General features: G+C 39.2%; 1 protein-coding gene across 2 annotated transcripts in view; it reads right to left on the reverse strand.

Moving 5' to 3' along the window:
- Positions 1-23,557, reverse strand: part of ntn1b (netrin 1b) — a 56,045-nt gene that overhangs the window by 26,860 nt on the left and 5,628 nt on the right. Inside the window, exon 2 of one of the 2 annotated variants that reach the window (XM_028455897.1) lies at positions 644-832. The exons of the other annotated variant lie outside the window; for it this stretch is intronic. Coding sequence (XP_028311698.1) covers positions 644-832 — 189 coding nt within the window. The remainder of the gene's footprint in view (positions 1-643; positions 833-23,557) is intronic. 2 annotated transcript variants of the gene reach the window in all.

The following is a 23,557-nucleotide window of genomic DNA, read 5'->3' on the forward strand; positions in this document are numbered from 1 at the left end:
AAAATATCTGTGACCGCAGGGGCCAACAGTTCCAAATCTGTTGTTTCATTGTAGGCAGTGAAGCAGAGAAGAAGAGTTCTTCTAAGGGGCCTTAACTTTTCATTAAACAGCTCTGGTAGCTGAAGTTAGGGAGTAATCACGGACTGTTGAAGACACACAAACCCTGATGATAGTAGTTCTTTTGGGTGGGAGTCCATTAACAGTCCGTGATTATTCGTTAACTTCAGCCACCAGAGCATCAGCCGAGCATTGTTACTTAGAGCGACCAAAAGCAGCACAAACTGTCATTTTGCCCAAAAAAGCTGCTAAATGATCTAAAAAGCAGGCTGAATGCTTCACTCTAATAGAAAACAATGTGATGTTTAGAGGCAAATGGGGCCGTGTGATGTCATCAATCACGTAATTTCAAGATGGCTGAACACAGGCTCTCAAATTGTAAAGTAATTCCATTTTTAAAAGTTAATAAAACAAATATGGTGCAAAATAATGCATTTTGATAGACATAGATCTTCTATTAAGTACATTTCAAAGTGTTTATGCCACATTTGTAAAAAACAGTGGAGGATCCCTTTAACAAAACCCGTTGAAGACCCATATTTTGAGGATAAGTGGAGAGTCCTGGTGTGGAGTTGAGTCTTCTTACCTCTGCAAGCCCTGCGGTGAGAGATGGACTTGGTCATGTCTCTGTAGTAACCTTCCTTGCAGTAATGGCAGTGGCGTCCTGCTGTGTTGTGACGACAGTTGAGGCAGACGCCACCGCTTCTGCGGCCGGACAGCTTGTACAGCTCCATGTTAAAGCGACAGCGACGAGCATGAAGGTTGCAGTGGCAGGCTGCAGAGGGAGGAAGACATGTTTTACACAAATGGTTCCATTTGTCACATTATTGTGTGTTTACGTTCTTTTTTTCTTTATAGAAAAACTAGTTCTGAGATTATAAAACCAAAGAGTGTGTGTTATTGAAACATTTGGCAGTGCTGCTTCAGTTCTGGCTTTGAGAATAATATAAAAGGAACATTCCTGGTTCCCTTGGCCACTTGCTTGAGAATTTAACCTTTAAACTTGGATGGAGTCGGACTGGAAAAGATGATCCGCTCCTTAAAACATAAAACAGACTGGTTTTATATCACATTTTTTATGTTTTTTGACTCCTTATCACCCTGAAGCTTAGAGTCTTCACACGCAGAGGTGTTAAATATGCAGCTGTCCAGTTCATATGGGACGTATAACCTATTTTAAAACGAGAAGATTTTATTTATCAATATATTATATATTATAAAACTTGTTTTTTTGCTAAGGCACTAGTAAAAGACAGCAACAACATATTTCTAGTAACTATGACGGTTTAGAAATGAACAAAATAAATTTACAATTGCTACATTTGATTTTAGGACATTTTAGTGAGGTTTCAAATATGATAAGTCAGGTTTGACATGGTTCATGATGATTTAAGATCAGGCCGACCCTTTTGGAGAGTGTAAGTTGATTTAAAATTACGTAGTATAGTTTATCCCAACCACACCCCTGGCTTCGCTCCAAAACCAATTTACTTAAAGTCACAATTGTGCAATATAATAGTGTATTTTTTGTGTGAGAATAAAACATGCATTGGCATCGCAAATGGGTTGCACTACATGTAGACGACAAATGCAGACATGGTAAAAAAAAAAAAAAAAACTCATAATAACTAGAATATTTGCATTTCCTGAAGAAAATGCAAGTGAGGATGCGAGTGCTGGCCTACATCGCACTGCATTAGCTTAGCATTAGCATTACCTAGCATTAGATAATGTTAGCAATAGTATTAGCTTGCATTAGCATTAACTTTAGCAATAGCATACCATTAGCATTAGCTTAGCAGTGACATTAGCACTAACCTAGCATTAGCTAAGCATTAACCAAGCAATAACATTGAAAAAGTTTGAAATTATTTGAAGAAAGTTGAAATGAGATGCCTCCTACATCCTCACTAGTAATGAAGTGAGTCTTCTGTGAAATATTTGGTATTTTTTATTTGGAGATCAGGAAGACCTTTTGAGAATCTTACTGTAAAGATGTGTTAGCAGCTCTCTGTTAGCCTCTAAGGTGACTCAGTTAGATTCTAGTCCATGTGTTTATCTGTCACTGAAGCGTCCCTCATCGTTTCTCACATTTCGCTAATCTCTCCATCCTAATGACATTATAGAGAAATGCGGACGGTAAGACCGTCACATATGCTCCACGCTCACCAGCACCTGAACCACGTACCAACTGACACACTCCTGCTGTCAGAGACCAGAGCAGACAGGTGTATGGCATCTGCTCGTGGCTTACTTTCCTCACTTTCTTCTATCTAACATGCACTTCACTACATGCAAACATTGAAAAACATCCCTCACTACCATCTGCTCTCTACATTAAAATGATTTATTAGTTCAAAAGCTAAAGCTTGTATTTCTATTTACATCAATATTCAGAGATGGATAAAGCTGCTCTGGACGATCATTTATTATCAGACAAAGACATAGTGTAGACCTCATAGATCAATAGATCCAAGGTCCTTTCTGCTTGAAAGTTGACAGTTTTTCACTTATTGACATTGTTAGAAAAGATTCACACATTGCATTGTGGGATGTGGAGTCCTGTAGATAGATTCATAGAAGTGTTTTTCCTTTAATCTGACAGTGATTTCTTGTGTTTCTTCACCAGACAAGGAAGTCAGTGATTTTCTTGACATTGTTTTTGCAGTAGTTTGTTATTCCCGGTATTTCCCGTGATATCACCTCACTCCACGAGACATTCAATTATGGCTAGATTCTGATCTTTCCGTGTAAACCCCAAAATATACATTCGCCATTGTTTTGACACAACTTTCAGTCAGTGAAAACACCAGAAATGTGTTGGGAAGTCTTTGTCATGAAGTAAAAACACTTCTATGCAGCAATCTGTGGGACTCCACATCCCACAATGCAATGCGCGTGGAGTGGAGATCAAAACAAACTGGAAATTTCAACCTTTGACATCTTTTCTTTTCGACCAAACAATTTAAATTTATCTATCTATGAGGCCTATACTATGTTTTTATCTGAAATATGTCGAGATTCAAGATATATCAAGTTTTCTATTTTGGCGATATAGAAAATTACAATATCGCCTATATCGAGATATATATATATATATATATATATATATATATAGCTCATTTTCTATTAAAATACTCGTTTTAGTAGTAGCTGCTTTCGCTACTTCTCAGAAAAGCATAGTTAGAAGGAATACTGAGTGCGTCTTAACCCAGACCTTCCCCTAAACAAGCCACACTACAGAATTCACTCACACATGCTGTCCCTTATAGGAGAAAAAGCCAAAAGTGGCTCATATTGTGCAGTTGCTTATTAGTAATTGAGCCCAGCGGTATGATAACTCATAAAATGCATTGCACATACAAGAAAAACACTACAGATAATAATTTGTTGTTTGGGCAAACGATTGCTTCCGAGTTTAAAAAAAAAAGAAAGCCAAAAAGTGTAGCCGTTAATCGGTTTCTGTCTTCAGTCACATTTTATGTGAAACAGCTAAATGGATCGGTATATCAGCAGGAAGGTTCTCATCAGACTCAAAAAGGTAAATATGGTCTTGTGTTTGTGTGAAACACTAGTAGATTTATAGCTGCTATCTCCCAAGCTGTCCCCAAACCCTTCTATTGAGCACTGTGCTATCTCACACACACATCCCCACACTCACAGGCTGCTGATAAAAGACAAGGCTGGAGCTTACAAATGCATTTATCAGCCAATGCTTTCTTAAATGCTCACCCTGACATTGGAAAACAGCTCAACTTAAATCAATGTATTACAGTATTTAATGTCTGAGAGATTGATACGCGATATCCTTTAGTCTTTCTATCCTTACTTCCTTCCCTTTCTAATGAGGGTTAGGATTGCTGGAGTAATTCCCTGCTTCCTCAGGCCACAGGAGAGGGAAAAGCTTGACAAGTCGCCAGTCCATCGTAAGTTTAACATAAAGTGACAGACAATTACAAGCCTACATTCAGTCCTCCAGCAAATTAGAAGACTTCAATTAACCCAAGATACGTTTTAAATGACGGAAACAGGAGAAGACTGAGAAAGTCAATGAATTATTGTGCTGTATCCACATACCAAGCTTTGCTTTGAATCCTAAAGTGTGGGAAACTGTACTTGGACTATCACATTGGTTACAAATTGAGCATAGCGTTAGAAAATTAGTAGAGTTGTGGGGTGTACCATGGGGCACAGGTGGAGAAGGAGACTGTGACTGTTTTGAGACGGGCAATCTGGTTTAGGCAAGAGGAGAGGGTGTGGTTGCACAGTAGGATCAGTACAGTAGGATCTGTGGCAAGTGGAGAGTTTGGTGATGGGAGTGGGGGTAATATTTTCCAGGGTAATGGCCAGTTGGTCAGACAAGGTGAGGTCTATTTTTGTTTTTAATGGGGCCCATATATGTGTACCTACTGTGTTGTTATTATTGGGCAGAGAAATGTCTTACAAGCCTATAAAGTGTGAATGATCATGGTACCATGATCAGAATCACTGATCCATAATTTGGCACTTGGTGGAGGTTTCTTTTTAAACCTATTGATAAGAATTAGTTTTGCCAGTGTCGTCTCTGGACAAAGATTTTGATGTTAATTTTGCACGATCTTCACACACAAGAACTCTGTGGTTAAAAGGCAGTTATTAAAGAAAATAGGAGTCAAAAGAGTTCAAAACCCTTAGCCAATCAGAAAACCAAAAGTAACGCTTCCCGAAAAACGCTCATCTCTAATGTCACTGCAGAGAAGCTGCTTGATGTGATTAAACATCCAGAATCCCAACGTGCCTGTTCTCATCTGCTTTCAAGAGCCTTCTCGGAGCGTTGCAATCTCAGTCTATTTGTGTTCAAGTGCCATCTACCAAGCATTGGTAAAGGAAGCGCTCTGGGTGGGTGACTGGGTGTGCATATTGCATGAACATTTGCGTCCCACATTTCTGTGGAGGCGTTTGTTCGCCTCGTCTTCTGCAACGAGAGCTCTTCAGAATCAATCAGTCTGTACGTGATCTTCTCTGATGAAATTTAGTTATGGGTAGTTTGAAGAAGTTGGCGCCACCGCTGCAGGGATTTAACAATTCTCTCAACAGGTGTCAGACGATCAACTCCACACCATGCACTGTACGTGTGTGTGTGTGTGTAGGAGACACAAGTGTGTGATCTGATTGGAAAAGAATGCAGCAGTTTTTCAAGTGATGGATAACAACACAATGGATGTTTATCTAGGACCAATTATTCTCTCATTGCATGTAATGCAGCGCACTCACTCGTAACGCGAGCTGATGATGAGCGCCAAATCAAACAGCGCTCATGTCTCGTCAGATTTAATGCCCATATTTTCATGTCACTTCATTGACGTTGGCTTCCTTACAGAAACTACTTATACTAGCTGTAAATGTGTCCTGCATTCTCAATATCTTCACAGTATTATGCGTAGAGCATATTATATGCTTGCATAACAACATTTTTGTGAATATATATGTGGGCGATGAGTACATTGACTCCTTATGATGTAGCTTTTACCATACACACACACACACACACACACACACACACACACACACACACACACACACACAATTAATTATTAATTATTTTGCCACAGCCACACACAGAGTATACACAACACATGAAAATTGTTCTTTTTTCATATTCTGATTTTTTTTAATTTATTTTTTTTTACAACAAATAATTGCATGATACCAACATGGCTAGCAGGCAGAGAGAATCAGTGGGGAGGGGATTCAGGGAGGGACTCTGTGTCCCAAATCAATCACAAAGGTGGTGCAGGTGAAAAGGACAACCAACAACCCGGCAATCTGTCTGTGTACCTGTGTCCTCGAAGCCTCACTTTATTCTAAAACTGTAAAACAGTGATTTAATTATGATATATATGGCCAACACATATAAAGGTAGAGGTAAATAAATAGGTAGGAAGGTATGCCTGAGGTTATTTACTTGATGATAATATTTTAACATAGTCTGGAATAATTGTTCCAGGTAAATCTTAACACAATACATATTTTTAAAAAAATCAAATAATCAAACTTGCAGGAGAGGAAACCCTAGTCAACCATTGGTCAGTGACCTATTCCCATAGCCAACCTAGCGGATGGCTGTGGTTTAATTATGAGACGTCCTGTGATCAACGTTACACACAATCTGAACTAATTGAAGGAACACATACAATGCAGGGAGCAACGTGATGAACGGGAGGTTTTTCTGAGCAGTATTTTGTACGTCATCGCTGGGTGTGCATGGGTGATCTTAAAGTAATGCAGATTTAATGCATTTTTTAAAAACAGGAAGTAAAGGAAAATCAAATTGTGTACACCCGCGACCCTGAAAAACAGGAACAAGCGGGTCTGAAAATGGATGGATGGAATTTGTGTACAATAACTTATTATTTGTTATCCCAAATAATACAGTTATGGAAGCTTTTATTAATGCATTTTGTCATACCATTTTTCTTAAGAAAGGCAATATATAGCGAGTATGGATGTAAGTTTATACTAATTAATTTTACTGGTGGTTAAAAAAAGATTACTACTAGGTGTTACTATTTTTGGGGAAAATGGGTAACACTATAGTCAGGTTGTCACGATACTAGAATTTCAAACTCGATACCAATACTCGGAAGAAAAAAAAACTTGATACTCAATACCATTTTCGATACCATGGGGCAAAAAATTCAGAAGCATAATTACCTTTAAATAAAGTTGAGAATACAAACTATGAACAGTTTACAAAGTACAAATTCTGTTTGCCGCTTGAATTTTTTAAAATTCCATTTTTAAACAAAAATGTATGTCAAAAACAAAGTAAGATACAATTAAAAGGTAGATTTAAATTGTAGTGACATGGATTATTCTGACTACTCCCTTTTTAATGATTTATGTCATATAAAAATGTATGGGAACAGCATTTATTTATGTCACAGTCACCCAATCCCTCAGGGATCAATGGTTTATTGAATCTGAGCAGGTTTACAGATTAACTTTTGATAAACTTCAATTAAATTAACCTAATTCAAATGATCCTAATGACATAATTCCAGACCTAATGAGCGCTCCACGGAACATTTCAACACAAAAAAACGTTCCTTGCCTCACGGTGACGTCGTTTTATGTTGATTCTGTCCATTTCCACGTTTAACCGTTTTCATTGGTCGATTCCGTGGTTCCGTCCGCGATTCCATTAACGTGGGTTTCATAGGGCCTTAGTAGTGTGTTCAGCTGCAGCTGAGGGGAGGGGCTACACGTGTGTCTGCAGCAGCGAATAAAGTTGCGTCAATTGAAACAGGCAAGGAAAAGGAAAACCATAGATATATTAGAGATGAACACGGAGCTGTTAGTATCGATACCTTTGCAAGTGAGTATCATATCAATACTTTATTCAGCATTGAGTTTTTTGACAACACTACAGTATAGTAACACAAAACAGATGAAGCATGTCTGCTTTAGGCACCAGAAATCATGCAGTTAATAAAAAAAGTGGATAGTTACAGAAATTGACAACAAAACCCTCAAAACTCTATTTTTACTGACCACATGAAGACAGTGTACCCTGTGTTTATCTGAATATATCATATTAGTGTGAAAAGATGGTGAAACGTACATGAGGTAAGCTCAGGTTGCTCAAACATCTGGGCACATGTGGATGACTGTATCTGCATTAATATGAGCCGAGCCAATACTCTGAAAACAAGAGTCTCGGTCACACACGAGGAAGCATTGCCCCTCAGCCCACAACCCCACCCTCCATCTTATTACTCTGCATGAGGGCAAAGACAAAAAAACCAATGCAACCAAGTCTCCAGATGATAAAACCTCTTCATAAGTGTCTAATCTGGAAAATTTAAAAATCTTTTTTTGTTTTTTTTTTTAAGAAAACATTATATTCACACAGTGCCCTCCACAGAGTCACCATAGCGTTATATAACCAAACAAAGAGAATGTTGAAATTGATTTTGTAATGGAAAAAAACATCACTGAAATCCAACACAACGATTTTAGCGTAAGATGCAACAGTTTTAATGGGACGGACGTTAAGGGTGAGAGGAAGTTTGAACAAGTGTCTAAGATCTCACAGATTTACTGTATCATATGATACAGGGACTGTATCATATAAACATTTAGAAGAACCCCATCAAATGTCATGTGTCAAAAGTCTGGAACGATTTCATCCTAAATGAGGCAAAGCAGTGTTAATTTACTATTTGAAACGCCAAAGCTGATTTAATGGAAAATGTCTGTGGATGTCACAGGGTTAAGGAAAAGTGTTAGGAGACACCATATACTGACAGTGAATGTGTCAGTTTGTGTATTTTGTTGATTTTTATTATTATTCATTATATTTTTCTCTGTTGTTTTCGTGTGTTGTTGGTATTATTTAAATTATTCTCTCAGTGCGTGTGTTTTTGGTGTTGTCTTAAGTCGCTTTGTATGTTTCTCTGTTATTTTTGTGTATTTTGTAATGATCTTGTGTATTTTTCTCTCATTTAGTGTGTCTTCGTTGCCGTGTTGTTGGTCATTTTTAGTACAATTATCATTCTTAACCAAAAATAAACATTTTTAATGCTTCCATTTGGAATTTTCTACACTCTCTCAAGTACCTCCTGGATTGTCATCACGTACCCGTAGGGGTACGCATGCAGTCAGAAAGTTCGGTGCAGCTGCTGAAGCCTGGTAAGGACTTCGTCTCAGAGTCATGTCTAACATGACTTTAGCTATACGGATTATTTCCAGCTAATCTTAAACTACACCAGCTTAAGGTGTGTTGTTTGATTTGATGTCAGGTTGCATTAATTCACGACATATGCTACAGAAGCTGGAGCGCTGCCTGGGTGGATGTTTATGTTGAAGGGATCCATTCCCCTTTCTGCCAGGCAACCAAACGCTTTACGAGCAGTTGCTCACACAAAAGAACGGGGCGGCCTGATTGCTTAACTAATTGATCTCCACCAGAGATCAGAGGGCTGCGCTCATAAAAGAACAGAAACGCCTCCCATGACATCAGTGAAGGCTGCACAGTGAGACGAGGCCTGCAGCTCAGAGCGGAGACTGATTCCCACACAGAGAGACGCGACACTTAAACACACATGAGCTATTACTCAACAGGAGAGCACCAAAGCAGTGTAAAAATGCATGGGAAATTGTTTACAGTGGGTTTTTTTAATAAACCTGCAACGCAGTGAATCACATGCTGATGAAAGAGTTTTCAGTGTTGCGATAATGGTCTGCTGTATTTTGTACTTTTCGATAGAAATTGTTCTTATTGCTGAAATTGTCGTGCTTCGCTGAGCTCCGCAACATCAACACGATGAACATGTGACTTTTTCGCAATAGTGGCAGTTATAAGCTTGGACCTATTGTCAGAAACGGTGGTTCTGATGATTGTGGAAGATCCAAAAGTAAAAGGCAGGAGGAGTGCTGAGCAGGGGCAAATCATTTATTCTAACCAAAAGCCAAATTACAAAAAATTGATGATGAGAAAAACCAGTAGCCAGGGGACAAACGCAGCAGCACACATGGAGGATTACGTAGACAATGAACCAGCAATCATTCTGGGTCCAAGCAATCAGTAGGGAAGCCTGATTGGGAATGAGCCACACCTGGGTGCCAAACATGAGGCATCTAATCACTCACAGCCCAAACACTCTAGGTGCGTCCAAATAGTCCCTCCTATCTCTTTTCCTAGGCTCAATGCTTCTTTTATAATCTCCTTTAGCCTAGGAAACACTGATGCATCCTTTACCAAAGGAGACCAGATAATGCTGACCCACAATTTAAAGGGGCGTACTCATCTGAGCATTCACGGAAACTCACAATGACTGTTCTATTAAAAGGCATCGGAGACATTTTTAGCCACATTATGTTGTATTTACATATTTTATTCACATAGGAATGCTTTGTGTGGTTGTACATGTGTATTCCTACAACGTTATGTAGGCCTATATCTTGCATAAATGTAAAATTTCATTAAATCACACTTATTTTGGATTTAAGTTGATTTCTGAGTGGAAGGTGATTGTGAGCAAGCAAATGTGACGTTCTTTTAGTTTCACTTTTGTTCCTTTTGAGCCTCTTTTCCTTTGATTTACATTCAAACCTTGTGATCTTTGAGATAAAATTAAAATTAAATTAAATTAAACTGGGGCTTTAAGCCTTTATTTGTCATGTTGTTACACATATACTGTATATATATTCAAATTTGTCCTCTGCAATATAACCCATCCCTGGGGAGCAGTTGGCAGCCATTTTTCGGCACCTGGGGAGCTGTTCGGGGTTAAGGGACTTGCTCAACATCCCACAGCGATGGCCCATGTGAGGCTTGAACCGGGAACCTTCTGATTACAAGGCCTTGTAATCATACATACTTTTATTACTTACTTTGTAGTGTGGAATGTGACAAAAGGCTTGATCAAGTGATGTTACTCAAACAGAGAACATTAGTCAACAATTCAAGTTCACTTCAGTTATTTTTTACTGTCAGTATATAGTAGGAACAATAAATGCAGTCCAATAAAATCCGATATTCGCTTTCCAGCTGATATCGGACCGATATCCGATATCAATGTTGGATCGGGACATCCCTACTTTTAGTAGTCCATTTTTCATAGTGGTCACTAACCTACACCGTCGTCGGATTATTACATCACCCAGCAAAAGTGCGTCTGATTGTTCCTCTTTATTTGTCCACTCTTGACTGCTTTTGGCCCATTTTAGTCACTTTTCCCTCTTTTTTTCCATGTTTTTGCCACTTTTGGACCATTTTTGGCTACCTGATACCATGTCTGCCTCCATTCAAAAGTCAAAAAAAAAAAAAAACGTACCGGACCGGCCCACTTTGGCCCGGTATGCCAGATGGCCAGACCACCCCTGCACCTGCTTATATAAAGTGTGACTTGCATGCTATCTGCGTCTGTGTGCATGTATCAAAGTCTCAGTGAACACGTGCATTCTGTCTGTTGTTATCTATAACCCGTTTAATCCACGTTTGGAGCTGCACAGTCAGTAACGAGCAGTTATTCACTCCCTTCCCTGAACAGACACTGCTCGATGCGGCCAATGATAACACACTGACTCCTTTGAATAATAATGCCAGCATATCTCAGCCCATTTTTCCCCATGTTTCTTGTCTGGGAGCAGTACAAGGGCAGGCAGGAGTGAGTGTACTGCTGGTTAACTTTGATGGAAAGTAACGCAACAATTCCTGGAAGCCTTGTTTCCATTACTTGTTCTGTATTACACTACACTATCTTTGAAGCAGTACAACTAAAGCAAAAAGATCTTTAAAAACACCATATATGACGAACGCCCATGAAGAAAGTGGGAAAGTCTTTAAATGCTGCCTCCATTTCATTGATCTTTTCATGCGTCTAATCTGTTTTTAAAGTGTTTAAACTTAAAAATAAATTAGTATTCTATTATATTTCCAATGATGAGCGATCAAGCATTTTGGCGTGTGATGCCACTCACTGACAAACCTGCTTGGCCTCCATGTAGTTCAATATATATCGACATTATTGTGGCTTGGAAAAACATAAATATTTTATCCACAGAGAAGCTGCTGGTAATAAACATGATCATTATGGTTTCATTTAGATGAGATACTTTTCACATCCGCGCAAGTGCGTGTAGAATGATACGAGGCGAGTTTTCTTTAATAACTCTTAGCTTTTATTTACAGTTTCTGGTTCAACCTCATCTGCATATGACAGCTTGTTTCACTCTGTAATGGATCAAACTTTACGTTGGACATAGTATGAAAATAGTTGAATCACTGTGACCAACGTGGACAGAAATCTGCGTCTGTTAAGAGTTTTAATTAATCGTGCAGCAGCAGCTGAGTGATCACAGCTGCTGCTGCGTGACGCACGAGTCCGTGTGGCTTCAAATGTAACTCAGTCCATATTTCTAGTGCAATATAATGTTTCACCTTATTGGGGCGCTGCACTTATTTCAGGGTTAGAAGCGAGTAAGAGGAAAAGGACTTACGTACACCGGAGAATGCACGCAAGGACAGATTTGAATAGGAACACCCACATATTAGGGCTGCTCCACCCACAGTGCGTAACTGGGATGAAGGCGCGCAGCAACTGACTTAAGTACAGGGGGACAATAGCACACAGCCAAAAACAGCGCAGCTTCGTGGCTTTTTGGACTTCTGCACATGGGAAAATAGAGCCCTATGTGACAGCACACAACTCCAGAACGAGTCAGCATCCATTTCTCGAGTCTTAATCAAAACAAGTCAACTGACCATTCATTTACCGTTGGGTCCCGACGGCTCGGGTCAGTTTTGAGCAAACAATTCAACCTCTACTATGGATCTCCAATGCAGGTGGCCCAGTAGGTTCCATTGTGAAAGATTGATACGTAAAGGTGCGACAAATTGTCAACATAGTCAACTATAATTGACGGAAATAGTCCTCAATAAATTTAGTAGACACTAGAGGTCATTCTGTTTTAATGCTGGCAGCCGCACATACACAGTACCATCATGCGTCATGTTGGTCAACAGAATGGCAACTACTAGTGCCACAACATCAAGGAATAAGGAATGAGTTCTCTAAACTCTTAATGATAATTTTATTTCCATTAACAATTGTAATCCAGAACAGCAACTCTTAAACCATGGCAACCTCTTTAAAGTTTGTAAATGTGTAAACAACACAAATGCATCTAGATTTCAGTTTTTAATGGTGGTTGTAAAACATATAAAGTAGCTACCTTTGAGATGGGAATGTGGCCAGTAATTAATAGGCCTGCTGAGAAAAATGAGGAAAAGCACAATAAACATGCCACAAGAAGAATGGATGGTCAGCTTGGCGTTATGATTTACAGCCTTGTGGCTTCCTGCCTTGTTCTCCTTTATTCCCTCCACACGGGAGAGCCCAGTGAAGCGGCCGTGTGCCTGAGTGTTGAAATAACCTCCCTGCGCTGTGGGGAGGATTTGGACAGCCTAACACCACAGTCCTGAAGCAACCTGGTCCTGTTTAGATGTTTAGAGAAGGGTTAGTCTGGAGACTCACAGAGGTTTACACTAAATATCTAGAGCTTGATGTATGAAAGTACTCAGGTCAACTTCAAACTGCTAAACATGGTCTAGTGAGGGATTCTTTTAGTTATTAAAAAATTAGCAGAATGAATATGAAACACATATGAACACAGCCCTGGTCCCCCACTAAAGGAAGTACACAGGACACAGAAGTTGCACAACAAAAGGTCATTCTGGCTCAGGAGTGTGTGGTTGAATAGCAGCAGAGAAGTATTGAATGCCGGTCTATCACAAGGCTTACAGTGACATTATTTTAACCTGTTTTGGAAAAATATTTCATTGGTGAATAGAGTGATATCTGACGTATATCAGCGCTGCGTGAGGTGTCAAAGCTGAACCAGTGTCAGGTCAGCCTCCACTGAGGTGTTAAAAGGATTTGTTCATTTCTTTTAATATCTTATTTATTGCTTCCAGCGTGCAGATAACTGAGGCCAATAAACGTCATATTCCTGTGTGTCTCTTAAGGTTCTCTGCCCTGAAATGTGGTTTGATCGGTGCGCTGCGTACACACGACAGGGAGAGGAGGGGGGACGGGGGGTCCACAAGCTAACACCAACTATGTAAATAATTATTTTGATCAAATAGCAGGAATTTATGCTTTTAGGCTGTGGATGAGTAACATTTCATTTAAACTATCATTTTCAGTTATTGATCATTTAATTCAAACCTCAGCCTGAGTCCGCTCCAATACGGAAACGCTGTTCAGTGCCTCCGTTATTTTCTTTCACAGAGCGTTTAAATGAGCTCCTTAATTTCCACTTTTCACTCTACCGAAAAGCACATGTTTGTTTTTCTTCAGCTCAGCTGTGAGAATGCTGATTTTCATCTCGGAAACGTTTATTTTTTCCCAAATGTTTGTTTGACCTCAGTGGGCGGGGCCACCGAACCAGGAGTATTTAAGGGCGTAACGAGTTAATGACAGTCAAATTCAACACCCGATCGTTGGTGTGCTTGGATTGGTCAGGTATGAATGTTTCATAAGTCCAACGTTAGTCCTGTCGTACGACACAATGTGCACACCCGTTTTCACGCAAGGTTAATAAATGAGGGCTAAGATCTGTTCACTGACAGGGAGAGATGCTGACCAGTGAGCCAACAAGCTGACCTCCCAGTCGATGACACATTTCATCACATCATGTCTCTCAGCCCGCATGCCATCAGCTCCATGTCCACGAGTCCTGGGACTCACCAAATGAAAGTCACTCTTTTTTTACCAGCAGTCTGAGTGGGAAACAGATACATGATGAGAAACTGTGCCTCACTGTCTATGGAAATAAACCCAATGGCATACATGTGTTGCACAAGTGTAAATCAGTGCACAGATACGGGAAGAGACACCATTAGTGGAACGCAATATAGGAGTGGAAAATAACTTTTTAGACCAAACTGTGAATTCAGAGCACAGTAGAGCAGGGTGGGAACAGTCCACATGTTCAAAAAGACTTAATCCCAGACTCTGAGTCTGAGCTGATCAGCCTGAATCACACTCGCTGACAATGTGCTGGGAGAGAGAGTGGGGGTTTCCCAAGGTTTGGATATTTATAGTCTTTTGGGATCAAGAAGTGGTAGCTTCTGTGCTTTCCTCCTCTGCATCAATCCTGCTGGACATCCACTCAAATCCAATAAGTGGTTCCTAACTCTCTCACGGAGAAGAATCGGTCACTTGGGTGCATAAAAGATGGAGATAGAGCAGAGGAGGATATAGGAACCTTCTTCTTTAGAGATACGCCCTTGCACATTTATATGAAATGAGAACCAACAGGTCATTTTCTTCTTTAAGGCAGGCTTATCATGCTCACACACTGAGCGCTGCATAGGCTTTCAAATCAGTAGGAAACTTGAAATGTAACTAGATTTGAATCTTTATTAGAAATGACTGCATAGCCCTTTTTAATACACCTATAAAGTGCTTCACATGGCTGATCACATTCAATATGACACATAAATGTCAAAACATCTTGGCTTTATTTTTCGGAGGTGCAACAAACTTTTGAAAAGCTTCGATGTTTGCTCTGTGCGTCATCCTCCCTGAGAATAACTTTGCCCTCTTCTTCTCACACATAGTCTAGCACCAGGTGTTTCCATGCAGGCAGACCTGCTAATACTGCATCACTGCTTTTATGCAGACTGTGCCTTCTCTCTCTTTTCTGTTTCAGGTGTCTTGGTGCTGGAGATGGTAGTTAATGATCTGTGGTTCACAGCTCAACCACTCTGGAACACGCTGATGTTCTTTCTCTTTCTCCTGTTGTGTTCTTGATGCATGTTCATGTGGATTTGTTGGGTTTTTTTCTTAAGAAATTGATATTTTCATAAGCGCTACGATATGACTATTGTTGTAATTTGTGCTACATGAATAAAATTGAATTGAATTGAAAGTTGAATCATTTATAGGAAAGCTTTATTATGTCCTGACATAAGACACTGTCTAAATATTATCTTGGGTTAAATAGTGTATTGGATCGTAACTTGTGCAATAGACAGTTATATGGCTAAGTGACTTATATGAGTAGAAAGCACAAACGCATTACATTTCATTCCACTCTTACTTGCTTGTCTTTGTCTTCCAGTTTAAAGACCACAGTGTCGACAGCGCAGCAGGAAAGACAGAGCAGCCAAAGGAGCTTAGCCACGCCTCCACCACAGAGCCGTCTAATGCTAAATTAGAGGAGAAGTGGGTACACTGGGGGTGGCTGACATAAGACGTGTGTTACATGTGGGCGTACATGTAGAGTTGTCACTGTGTCGGGTGGCAGCGCGGCGGGGGAGCTGGCAGGAGGTCTGAGGCTGAGCTGCGGAGCGTGTCACTCTGCCGGCCAATTAATCATTCCCAGGCTGCCTTGCTTCAGTGCCTTAAAGGGGATTGATGTGCACACACTTGGTGGTCCTGATGCCACCAGGAAAGCCTCCGTCAGCAGGAAGACAGGGGACACGAAGAAGAGCGCATCGGCATGTTTTCTGCAAACGGGCATTTCTACTTCTCCCTGACTGAATGAAGAGTGACGACTAAAACCAGCAAACAAAAAACAAACAGTAGAGTAAACAAACAGCTTGTTTCTATTGTACACAACGACCCTGTTACACAACAGACTGTCTTATCCAATAAATATGGGGATGAAAACAGTAACTTGGAGTAAATCTAGCAGGGATCACAACAGACTTCTGAATCACTGTAAAATAAGTGTGTGATGCAATCAATATATACAATCTAAGAGATAATGATAAACAGCATAGATGAATAGCAAAACAGCCCTTACATGTGTTAGTATGTGATAGAAATAGCATATTTTTGTATATTTTTATTGTTGCAGCTTTAAGTTGGACATCCAGATATGACACAGTCAAAATAATCTTAATTATGGCCACAAACAGCTCATTTGTGGCCATAATTAAGATTATTTTGACTGTGTCATTTAATAAGTATATAATGTACGTCAAACCCCTGCCAGTAAAGCAACGTGGTTCTAAATATTCTGTTTGCATCCCTCTACCAAATATTTTTTTCTTGCAAGACCAGGTTTTTAAAAATGTCTTTGTATTCTAGGGCTGCACGATTATGGCCAAAAGGATAATCGTGATTATTTGGATCAATACTGTAATCACAATTATTCATCATGTCTGTATTTTTAATGAACTACTTTTTAACAAACAATATGTGACCAGTTGAGAGTTCAAAATAAAAGCTCTAACCAAGAATAATGATAAAAACTAAAAAGAAAAAATACAAATGTACCCAAGAATTTAACATCTAAGTCGACAACTGCTTAGAAAAAATTTCAGCGTGTAATGAAAAGGCAAGAACATTAAGGTGCGTTTTGATATCTTTTGATATCTTCCAAGTGCTTTTGAGTCACCCACAAACAAAGACACACTAAAACAAAAAGCCGTACAAAAACCGGGGACCCCTGTACAACATCTGTCAAGCCTTTAGATCTGCATTGTAGAACAAATCTGTGCGACTGCACATGACAGTTTTCCTCTTCTGCAACATAGCAACATGTTGTTGCAAACTTCTACTGCTTCTCAGCCTTTAGGAAGGTCAGTGAACTGTCAATGTCCTGCATGTTTCATACTGGTCAATTGTCACACGGCGATTGGAACATTTAATCAATTACATCACTTGTGTTAAAACTGTCTGCCACCTCTCAACCCACAAAAACATGCGGTACTTCGGCATCAGCATTCTCTGAAAAGCTTTAGTGAAAAGTCTCATGGCTCAACCTAACATGTCTGTCTTGAATTATGAGCTTGAAAAAAAAAAAATAATCCTCTAAACATGCAGCTTTTACCCAGAGGACAGTGGCTTGTAGCAGAGCAAGACCTTCTTTGAGCTCCTCTAAATACATCTCTCTTTGTTTTATGGTCCGCTTGTATACAGAAAAACCTCTCAGGAAAGTTGCATCGGCTTATGTTGCAAGAGCTGCTGGAGGCAACAGAGCGACGGCCAATTTCAGCAGAGAGGTGTTCTCAATTTATGTTTGTGACAATGGTAAAGAACTAGAATCATTTGTGGAGTCACCACGAGCCTTCCTATGGTTGTTTACATGTGAACATGACTATTGGAGATGTACTGTAAACCTCAATCATATGCAGAAAGTTTAGATTTTCTTAAAGAGGAATATAAAAGTAGGTGATCAGGTCTAAATTGCTGAAAGGTTTCAGGAATCCCTTTAGAGGCTGATAACAGCAATAAGGGGAAGGCTCTGTTTCAAGTCTTCTTTGTTTCCCTACCCATCAACTGGAAATATCTGAAACCTATCAAAGTATCGTCCTCTATCACAAGAGCGCGCACGTAGCCAGGCTGAGATCAACTCGCTTAACTTAGCGAGTTGTAATCGCGATTCGTAGGACAGCTTCTCTCTGACTGAGAATGTTTGGTTAGATGAAGCCCAGAAAGGGAGATAAATCCAGGATATAATTATCTAGTATAGGCCCCAAAAGTGCATTGTGAACGCAAGGTGTTAAAGCTGCTGCATTATGGGATTTGGAGTTCCGGAAACAGGTGTTTCTGAAATTGAATAAGCGATGGCACTAAAGGGGGTACTAGAGAGAGAGAGAGAGAAGGGAAAATGAACAAATGAAATCATTGAAAATATGTGGTTTTATTTCTGTTAATATTTTAGTTAAAACTAGGGGTGTCCCGATCCGATATTGATAGTGGATATCGGTCCGATATCAGAAATCATTAAATATCAGATTTTATCGGACTGCATCTAAAATCTCCGATATCATAACCGACACAATAATTTATTTTTTTATTTATTTTATTCAATTGCAGAATACTGTAGATATTATGTTGAAGGTTAAAATGTATGTAACCAATTGGTTAATAATAAATGGGTCAGTTTTTCTCAGGCCTACTGTTGCTGACTATTGTTCTCTGTTTGAGTGACATCACTTGATCAAGCCTTTTCTAACATTACACATTACAAAATATGTAATAAAAGTGTGTATGATTTGTGCTGATATTGTATCGGATCCATATCGGTATCGGCCAATATTCAAGGCTGCAATATTGGTATCGGATCAGAAGTGGAAAAGTTGTGTCGGGACATCCCTAGTTAAAAATGATAATCATACTAAATAATACTAGCAACTCACAAAAACGACAACAAAAAAACACAAAATAAGAGAAAATTTTACTGAATAATAAAAAGGACAGACAAACAACAACAAACTACACAACGTGTTTCTTCACCAGACGAGGACAGTAATTCGCTTTAACCATTTTTCTTCTAGTTTGTTCCCGGTATTTCCTGTGATCATCACCTCACTTCGCGAGGTGATGATCACAGGATTAATTTCTGATCTTTCTGTGTAAACCCCAAAATAAACACCTGCCATTGTTTGGCTGTAACTTTCAGTGAAAATGTTAGAAATGTGTTGAGAAGTCATTTTGTCAGAGTTTTTGGGGGGTAAACACAATAAATCACAGTAAGAATTGAGTAAAAACACATCTATGCATCCATCTATAGGACTTCATGTCCCACAATGGTTTGCGTAAAGCCCTATTTCAACCTTTAACATCTTTTTTTGAGCAAACGATCTTTGATTTATTGATCTATGAGGCCTAAACTATAGGTAAATCTGGTAAAAAAAAAAAAAAAAAAAAAAAGTGCATCGCTTCCAGCAGCTTTAACATTATGAGCTTATCTTTGCCCATTCAAGTCGAGTTCTCATCTATCCCTTTGTAAAAAAAAAAAAAAAAGCAGCCTTAGTTTATATACTACCGTGGACTTCTTTATAGTCATTGAACTGAATCAGATTATCAGCGAGAGTCCATTTTAAAATAAATAAAAGTCTCCACAACAAACAAGCTGAAAAAGCCTCAGGGCAACATTTATTTACTTTTGCTTTTCTTTGGTGATTATCCTTCCAAAGAAAAAAGTCCCTTGTAGGTATTTCACTTATTTTCAGGAGTAAACTGAGTCTCTGTTGTTAAACAAAAACCATCCAATCATTTGCAAACACAGCATGTTTCCATTACAGCCTCATGGACTGTATTAAAGTGATGTGTTTAAACTCATCAAAACAGGAGTCAGGAAAACAATGTCCTCTGGCTGTTGTTGGCTACAATTGAGTTTAAAAAATGAAACTGGAAACAAAAGAATTAATCTCAGCTGACAAATTAAAGTGAAATGGCTGACTGTGCCCCCCACCACACCACACCCCCCCTCGGGCGCTGGCACGGTGCGCTGGTTCACACACTGACGGGACAGAAGGAAAGAGAGCGAGGAACTACAGAGGAAGAGGAAACAGAAGGAGAGGACGGGAGAGTCAAACTTTTCCTACGAGAAAATCAATGACATCATGGGCTACAGAAATTCCTCTGCCCTGTCGCATGGACCGCTGTATAAATGAGATCCAGATGGTGAGACCGGCCTGGTCTAACCGGGTTGGTGAACCCTTAGGGGGCAGCGGTGGGTGGCATCATTACAGTCACGTAGGAATACTATCAGTGGTACTACTAAAGGTCACAGCAGTAGAATTCAGAGTAACTTCACCTGACTCACACGTTACTTACACTTCAAAGTGAAGAAGCAAAGCTGTATAAAACAGCAGTGTGAAAACTTTAATACATTAGCATGACGCAGCTAGCTCCGATAACTTTTCATTAGATAAAATCATAGTGGCCACGTTTACATGGCAGCTTTAATTCCTCTTTAAAGCAGAATAAAAGTTAATTCCTCTTTAACCTGACCTTGTAAACACATAATTCCTAATGCTAATTTCATTCCAAATTAAAGTTAATTCCAAATTAGGTGGCTGGTTTGTTCCGTTTTTAATTCTGAATTAGATAATTCCTCTTTCTTGTAAGCACTTCACTTGCCTAATTCCGCTTTAAGTTCATTCGGATTGGTTTGCACTTGCGCGATGACGCACGAGTGATGAAATAATCCAAGATGGCCCGGACTCCAGCCTAGACTATTTAATAAGAGCCTTCAAAGACATGAATATAATGAAAAAAGTCATACACATGCAGACACACAGACTTATGGAACACACACGGACCTCGGTAAACACGGTAAACAGAACAGGCTTCACTGGACCGGCTGGCACTAGGACCCAGAGGCGGAGAAAATACGTCCCCGTACTGCATTCACAGGCTGTATATATATATATATATATATATATATATATATATATATTCCTATAGCCGACAATAAAAGGTTTGTTGTGTGTTTTTCCTGATAGACGTGATACATCACGTTCTCCCCTGTCCAATCAGAGCCTTCCCAACCCCCAGACCTAAAGCGGAATTAACTAAAGCCGAATAAACCTGTTTTCCATGTAAACCTTGTTCGGGAATTACCATTTCCATGTAAACACGAAGCAGAACACTTTAATTCCGAGTGATTTAATTCGGAATAAATAATTCAGAATTAAAAAAACATCATGTAACCGTGTCCAGTGTATGCCTCACAGATCAATGAATCGAACATCATTTACACTAAGGCTGCAGAATTAATTACATTTTAATCATGATCATGATTTTGGTCTCCACAATTAAATTAACCTGATCGTTGGTGATTTTTACATTTAAAATGCACCTCTGCTGCATATCAAACCAGGCACTTTTCAACCCCGGTAGTCAGCCAACCACCAGGGGGCGAACACAGGATTAAGGCTTTATGAAGCTACCTTAATAACAAGCGAGCAACACTGTAACCGCTCTGCAACTGTGTTTCACTAGGTGAACTAGAATCATGTGGAGCGACCAACCTGCAGCGCTGCTTTTATATTGGTTTTTATTAGGGATGTCCTGGTATAACTTTTTCACTTACGATACGATATGCATATTGGCCAATACCGAGAGCGATTCGATACGATATCAGCACAAATCATACATACTTTTATTACTTATATTGTAGTGTGGAATGTTAGAAAAGGCTTTGATGTCACTCAAACAGAGAACAATAGTCAGCAACAGTAGGTATGAGAAAAACTGACCCATTTATTATTATTAGCATTTTAACCTTCAACATAATATCTACAGTATTCTACAATTGAATAAATATAATATCATGTATATCGATGATTTTAGATGCAGTCCGATAAAATCCAATATTCGTTTTCTGGCTGATATCGAACCGATATCAATACTAGATCGGGACAGCCCATGTTTTTATACAGAAAAAGCAACATGTTGACATGCTCTGTGGTTAGCCAGGTCTCTTAACCATAAGCCCCGCCCCTCTCTGCTTCAGCTGTGGCGTGGGATGAAGCCAGTTAGAAATAAAACATCGATTCGTCATCCAGATGTCAGTCTTTACCTCACACAGGATAGATATTATATTATACCTGACCGAGCCCAACAGAACCAAATGGGTCGGGCCTGGTTTCGTACACACGCGCTTGTGCCCCGTGAGCGTTGGCGCACACACCCTGTGTGACTCTCAAGTTGACATGATAATACTCTGTTAACGTAACGTGGAAATGCGCAGCAGTCGAGAAAACTGTAGCGTTTTAAGGTTTTTTTTTAAGGTGGGGAGGACGCTCGTGTTGCACATGTCAACACGCCACCATGAGTTTATTGACATAAGTACCAAATTAGTTAGTATTAATGAATGAATCCAGTGGACACTCAAGACAGAACATGTTGACAGGCTGTTGTTTCTGGCTTAAAACCTGTAGGCTTGAGTCTAATGTTCTTAACTTTTCTTTATATTGTTTTCAAAGAGTTGAAATGTGTAATAGTGTATTTATAGTAAGCCCACTGTAAATTTAAAAAGTTGGGGTAAATTTGATAGTATTTATCATTATTCTTGTTTAAAGCTTGTTTTTTGCACTCTAAACTATTCATATATTGTTTGATAAAAAGTAGTTAAATAAAAATACAGATGTTTTTCCTAACATGATGAATAATTGTGATTAATAATGGTGATTAACATTTTTATCCAAATAATCGGATTATCATTTTGGTCATAATCATGCAGCCCTAATTTATACCAAAAAGAGAGAAAAAGGTTGAAATTCCCACTCAAAGGTTTGTTTTCCTCTCCAAATGTAAAACACTTTATTTTTGACATTTTCACGTATTGCATTGTGGGATGTGGAGACAGATGCATAAAAGTGTTTTTTCTTCATTGTTGTGTCACGGGGGAATAAACGGGAATGAAAACACTGTCCTCTTTGTCTGGTGAAGAGAAATTGCCACTCGAAGGTTCGTTTTCATCTCGTAAACGTAATTTGTTGACATTTTGCGCATTGCATTGTGGGATGTGTAGTCCCATACAAGGATGCAAAGAAGTGTTTTTACTTCATTATTTCTTTGCCAGTAATTTTTTTGATACCATTTTATTTGTAGATTGTTGCTGGTATTCTCTGTGATATCAGAATGAAGTAAAAACACTTTTATGCATCCGTCTCCATGACTCCATATCCCATAACGCAATGGTTGAGCAGCAATTTCTACGTTTCTCCTTTTCTTTTGGAGTAAATAATGTTTGATTCATTGAGCTATGAGGGATACACTATACTTTATTTATAGTAGAAAATGATTGCTGAGTAGGCTGTAGGGTCAAGTCCAACCCAAACATGTTTAAAACCACTGTTACAAATTGGTACCTGAATTACACTGATGATATACTGATTAGATTTGCAGAGACAAAAGATAAAAACGTTATTTTTGCACTGGTTTTTCTATTTGATTGTTTTTAAATTATAGTTTTGTAGATTTGACATTTTAAACATCCAGAGTTACAAATTGTAATTCATGCACAGTGTTCCGTGGCTTGACTCTCTGCTGTGAAGACTAAACGTCTGTGCAGTTGAGTCTGGGAGCATAACCAGCAGGTAATTGATATAATCACATCCTATTCCAGCTGCCTCGTGGGAGGCAAATGTGTTGGCCCGCTTTCACAGAGAGATTCATGTAGGTCTAATAAATCCCAGAATACTACTTTTTTTTTTACAAGAACAGTTCCCGATCAAAGGTGCAATACAAGACGGCTG

This window comes from Gouania willdenowi, chromosome 8, assembly GCF_900634775.1.
Source record: "Gouania willdenowi chromosome 8, fGouWil2.1, whole genome shotgun sequence".
NCBI lineage: Eukaryota > Metazoa > Chordata > Actinopteri > Blenniiformes > Gobiesocidae > Gouania > Gouania willdenowi.